This window comes from Acartia tonsa, chromosome 15 (genome assembly GCF_053477335.1).
Source record: "Acartia tonsa isolate MP-2025a chromosome 15, ASM5347733v1, whole genome shotgun sequence".
Lineage (NCBI taxonomy): Eukaryota > Metazoa > Arthropoda > Copepoda > Calanoida > Acartiidae > Acartia > Acartia tonsa.
The window spans coordinates 8,861,224-8,867,223 of record NC_137274.1 but is presented as its reverse complement, the minus strand read 5'-3'; the positions used below and the strand labels follow the sequence as shown (position 1 = coordinate 8,867,223).

Genomic DNA, 6,000 nt, shown 5'->3' with positions numbered 1-6,000 from the left:
TTTTTGAAAGAAAACATTGAAAGTGCCACTATAGGCCTCTAGGGGCGTAGCCGCTAGAAGTAATATATTGACCTACTCACATTCTAATCAGTGGCGTGCAAAGTTTTTAAAAAAATACTTTTTACACCCCTAAAAATAAAATGGAGGTGGAAAAGGTAAGCTCTAAGTTTGAAATCATTAGGACAATTCTAACATGCATAAATCAAAGATAAAAGCTATCCCTTATTGACGTAAGGACGAAACTAAATTTAGAAAAGCTGTGCTTTCAAAAAACAAAATATGTTTACAAAATTAATTATTAACAATTATACATACAAAAAATATGTAAATTTATTATAAGATGGAGGTTGGGGGGGGGGGGGGGGGGGGAGAGATATTAGTAACATTCACAATAATATACATCCATAGTAAAATTCTATAAAATATCCCACCCCCCTCCCTATCTTAACATCCATAATCCAACCCAACTTTTGATTTAATAGAAATGGCAAAACAAAATTTAATGAAAAGACAATAACAGCTATTTCTCGCATCGTATTATAAACTGTTCTCCGCGGAAATAAAATGTACAATCATCAGATTAAAACCAGTTTTTTTGCCACGAGATGCCGAGGACACGAGCCAAAAAAACTGGTTTTAATATTATGATTGAAAACTGGATATAACACAATGCTAGACATAGTTTTTTTTTCATATGGATGAGAACTGGTTCTAATCCACCGGATATTAATCGGTTTTGAATAAATACCAGAAAAAGTCATACAAATGTTATGAGGTTTCTAACCCCCCACCCCCACAAAAAAAAATTGATTTTTAAGCTTACAAAAATCATACATTCTAAAAGTATTTAATTTCGTTTTAAAAAAATACAAACAAAGCTCTAAAAAATGTAAAAATATCCTTTAATTAAAAAATATGTTGAAATTTTTCTTAATTTAAAAATCCTAACAATTCGGATTACAATAAATAATAAAATAATAGAGTTTTCCACAGATAGTAATATTTATAGGTTTATTTTAAGTTTTGCTAACCAATAGGAATAAAAATATTTTGTTATATAATACAATACGTGACTTTTCAGTATGGCTCATAAATAGAAAGAACAATGGTAAAAAATAGGATTAATTCCAGTTTATTTGGCACCAAGGGGCCAATGACCCAGGCCCAGGGTTTCGGATCCGCATTGATTTTTTGCGGATCCGGATCCTACCGGATCCGGACCATTGACAATAAAAATAAAATCACCAAACTTTTCAAAAAATATTTATTCTTTAATTCGAAGTCAAAAATACTTTTAATTTTCAAGTCTGACCCTAAACCTTAAAGATTGGCTCTCATCAAGAGAATGTCTAAGATTTTATATAAATTTAGGTAGATTTTTCCATTTTTTCCGCATTTTTGCGGATCCGGATCCTTGGACTCGAAAATATGCGGATCCTTGCGGATCCGGATCCGAAACCCTGCCGCCCAGGCCAATAAAACTGGTATTCATTTAGGATTTTATTTTAATATTCATGGAAAAGTGTCTACAATATTATGTGTAGGGTAGGGGCATTGGACTGTTAATTACACTGGTACCCAAAGTTTATAAAACAAACAAAACATTGGATGCTTTTGATTTGAAGTACCCTAACTAAAAGTTTCCAAAGTTTAGCCAATGATTTGGAACTACAAAAGGTGTTCTTCAGTCATACTGAAGAATCATGTATCGTATCGTATAATAGACAATTTCCAGATCCTTTTTTTTTATAAATAGATTAATATTAGTCAACATCTCCCCCCCCCCTTCCATAATAAAAATAAATTAGAAATTTTATTGATAGTTATTTATCGCATCATATTATAAACAGCTTTCCGCGGATTTAAAAATATACAACTATAAGATTGAAACCAGTTTTGTTAGACCCGAGATGCCGAAGGCACCGGCTAAAAAGACTGGTTTTAATCTTATAATTATACATTTTTATATATTCGTAAAAAAACTGGATATAATACGATGCTTTACATAATTTTTCAGTAAGGCTGAGAACCGGTTCCAATCCAGCGGATATTAATCGGTTTGGAAGCCATACTGGAAAATCTACTAATTTCTTATAAATTTTTTCTTCTTAAAGCCAGAATATTCTTCATATCGAGGACAATTTTTGTTCTGTTCTTGGCGGGCACGGAGTTCAAACAAAATTCTTTAAATTCCTCCAGCTCTCTGAAATACATTTCTATAATTAGTTTTTTAAGTAGCAATGCTACTCTTTAATTCAAAATGTCCGTCTGTCCGTATTGGTTAGCTCTTTTCCTTAATTTAGGCATGTTAGAATTTTCCTATTGATTTCGCACTTTGCATGCTGATTCCTATAGCAGTTAGGTAAGAGCTAGAAAGCGAAGCAACTCTATAATCACGTCCTAAAAAATGTAAGTATGTCCTTCTATCTATCCTATAAATGTATATCTTTCTATATATCTATCCTATCTACCTATCTATCTATCCCAACTATCTATCTATCTATCCTGACTATTTATCCATCCTATCTATCTATCTACCTATCCGCCTCATCCATATGTTGACTGCTCATACAGCTGAGTTTAGGTGTAAATATTTCGTCAATATCAGTGATGTTGAGACTATCTTTGTGTTGCTCCGCAGTGGAGAGATTTTCTCCACTCTTTGGTTCTTCGCTAACATCTTTACAATCTAGTTTTGTAGACAATCTTTATTTAACTATGCTTTGCACCTTGAGGCATATAATAGTTATTTCTCGCATCGTATTATAAACAACTTTCTGTGGATATAAAATGTAGTACAGTTATAAGAATAAACCCAGTTTTTTTTTATTCCCGAGATGCCGAAGGCACAGGCTTAAAAAAACTGGTTTTAATCTTATGATTGTACATTTCTATATTCGTAGAAAGCTGGATATAATACGATGCTAGACATAGTTTTTTCGTATGGATGAGAACCGGTTCTTATCCACCGGTTTCGAATTAATACGAGAAAATGCTTTTTTGTTCAACCTATGTTAAGATTAGTTGTTTACCAGACAATATTTTTTCGCTGCTAGATTTGATTAGTTAAGTTTTTTTGCTACTTCTCTTAGGAAGGTGGTGGTAACCTTCACCAAAATAGTTATAAACCTTCCCGGGACCAATAAGACGCTACCTTGTAAAGAAGAACCATATCGGTTCAGCGGTTGGCGAGATCCTTCAGTACAGACGCACAGACACACACATACAAAAACAGAGATCCTTTTTTCTTTATTATAAGGAGGATATATATATTTTCAAAATATATTTTAAGAAGAAAGGGATTAAAATTCTAACTTGAAAAGTTTGGAACCAACCAATAAAAAATAAATAAAGTAAACCTCAAAGTTTTTAAGCCAACAAATAAGATGGTTATAAAACTTTGGGCACCTGTGAAATTTACAGTCCAATGTCCCCTCCATCCCTTGTTTTACATTCAAAAAGTCATAATTGTTATTTCTCGCATCGTATTATAAACGGCTTTCCGCGAATATAGATATAGATGAGAACCGGTTCCTATCCACCGGATTCGAATGAATACGAGAATAGTTATTTCTCGCATCGTATTATAAACGGCTTTCCGCGGATATAGAAAGTACAAATATGAGATTAAAACTAGTTTTTTTAGCCCCGTGGTGCCGAAGGCACCGGCTAAAAAAACTTGTTTTAATCATATGATTGTACATTTTTATATTCATAGAAAGCTGGATATAATACGATGCTAGACATAGTTTTTTTCGTATGGATGAGAACCGGTTCCTATCCACCGGATTCAAATGAATACGATAAAAATAAAGATATGTTCCTTGATTCTGATTCTCCTTGTTGTTACTATTAATATTATTGGAGCATTTTTTATATTTCTCTTCCTCCAATTTCTGTAATCTTTGCCGTTCCTTCATATAAAACAACATTGATTGCAGGGATCTATAGGGATAAGACAATGGCCGATAAATTGATGTACATATTCTGTAATGATGATACACAAAGTTACCCACTCTAAAGCGTTGAAACGTTTGAACACTCAATTAACAAACCATCCAATCAAAATTCAGTCCTCAAAGTTGTTATGACAACGAATAAGATAATGCGTTATTATAAAACTTTGGGGACTAGTTTAGAAAAAAACAGTCCATTGCCCCCTCTTACTAAAATTAAGGGCTTGGCAGTAGTGTGTTAATAGTGTGGCTCGGCAGAGGTGTATTATTATCCTTAGGGGATATGACAATGGCCAATAAATTGATGTACACGCCAAAATTATAATAGTTATTTCCCGTATCGCTTCGAAACCGATTAATATCCGCTGGATTAAAACCGGTTCTCAGCCAAACTGAAAAAGTACGTATTGCATCATATTATACCTATCCAGTATTCTACGAATATAAAAATGTTCAATTATATGATTTAAAACAGTTTTTTTTAGCCCCGATATGCCTTCTTGATTTGAAAATATACACCCCTAATTAAAGAGTATAGCATACTTTTCGGAGATTTTTAAAAAGGTTTTAAAAAAATATTTAAGTTAGTAAAATAGTCAGTAATAAAATGCCGGGGCCAAAAAAATGATTTTAATCTTATAATTGAACATTTTTATATTTGTAGAATACTTTTTGGGATTTGTTAAGGGGGGGGGGGGGAGGAATCAATGCAATCTGTTGTCCCTTTTTCTGGCGTTTTTTCTGGTTGTCCAAATTCTTGGAGGCTGCGGCACTAGCACTGCTGTTCTTCCCCTCGATATACTCAAGCAGTTTCTCTACATCTTTCTTGGATATTGACGGCGGGGGACAGCTCACTTCTAGATAGATAGATTATAAATATAGATGGATGGATGGATGGATGGGTGGATGGATGGATGGATAGATAGATAGATATATGGATGGAAGGATAGATAGATAGATAGATATATAGATGGATAGATGGATGGATGGATGGATGGATGGATGGATGAATGAATGAATGGATGAATGGATGGATAGATGAATGGATAGATTAGATAGATGATATCATTGTTGTTGTATTAAAGGTTTTCTCTAAATTTCAATGGAAAGTCTGTAGAGAACCGGTTCTAATCCAGCGGATATTAGCCAGTTAATGAAAAAAAAATTAATATATCCATCTTAAAGTGATAAGACAATGGCCGATAAATTGATGTACATCCCCAATGATGATAACAAAATTACCCCCTCTGTAGCGTAAAATTAGTGGTTGGACACTTGCTAGGTACCTGGAATATTTTTCTCATGCTGGGCGGAGTTTTTTCTTTCAGATGTATAATTCACTTTGGCCACCTTGGCTGGCAGATCTGATCCTCCTCCTGGACATTCACCAGTACTCGATCCTTAACAATGTACATCATTATAATAAAGTAAAAGGATGTCTGTCTGTCTGTACTGAAGGATCTCACTAACCAGTGGACTGGTATTGTTTTCTAACAGTGTATTTCCTCAAAGGTCCTGGGAAGGTTTATAGCTATTTTTGGGAAGGGTACCAACACACTCTAAATTGCTCCTAGGAAAAAATTAACCATCCAAAAAATTTCTTTTTAAAACTCAAATTAAAAATAGGAGGGTGGGTCGAATTTACAACCACACCCCCTTTTTTAAGTAGGGGCTTAACCCAGAGGGGACAATGGGCTGTTTATTGCCACTAGTTCCCAAAGTTAGTTATTATTCGTTAGTTTAACAATTTTGGGAACTTCAGTGAATTTTGGTTGGTTGTTTCATCAAGTTGAGTGTTCAAACGTTTCAACCTCAAATTTTAAACTACAGAAGGGGTATCATCATGTGTATCATCAATGGGGTTGAACCTCAATTTATCGGCCATTGTCTTATCCCTTAAGATTCCTGGGTTTAACCGCTAGTAAAATATTCTACATCCATTACTGTTGTCTTAACTCAGGGCGTTACCAAGGGGTGTGATTATAAAACTTTGGGCACTAAATAAAGTTTTCTTACTTCAGTCAGGGCGTTACCAAGGGTTATG

At 34.0% G+C, this 6,000-nt stretch overlaps 1 protein-coding gene across 1 annotated transcript in view; it reads right to left on the bottom strand.

Moving 5' to 3' along the window:
• Positions 1 to 278: 278 nt before the first annotated feature.
• The window catches only part of LOC145307130 (uncharacterized), a 78,870-nt gene continuing 73,148 nt past the window's right edge, over positions 279 to 6,000 (bottom strand). Inside the window, exons 34-38 of the mRNA XM_080149484.1 lie at positions 5,243 to 5,356; positions 4,683 to 4,813; positions 3,826 to 3,917; positions 2,539 to 2,691; positions 279 to 2,203 (exon numbers count right to left, since the gene is read on the bottom strand). Coding sequence (XP_080005610.1) covers positions 2,092 to 2,203; positions 2,539 to 2,691; positions 3,826 to 3,917; positions 4,683 to 4,813; positions 5,243 to 5,356 — 602 coding nt within the window. The 3' untranslated portion in view covers positions 279 to 2,091. The remainder of the gene's footprint in view (positions 2,204 to 2,538; positions 2,692 to 3,825; positions 3,918 to 4,682; positions 4,814 to 5,242; positions 5,357 to 6,000) is intronic.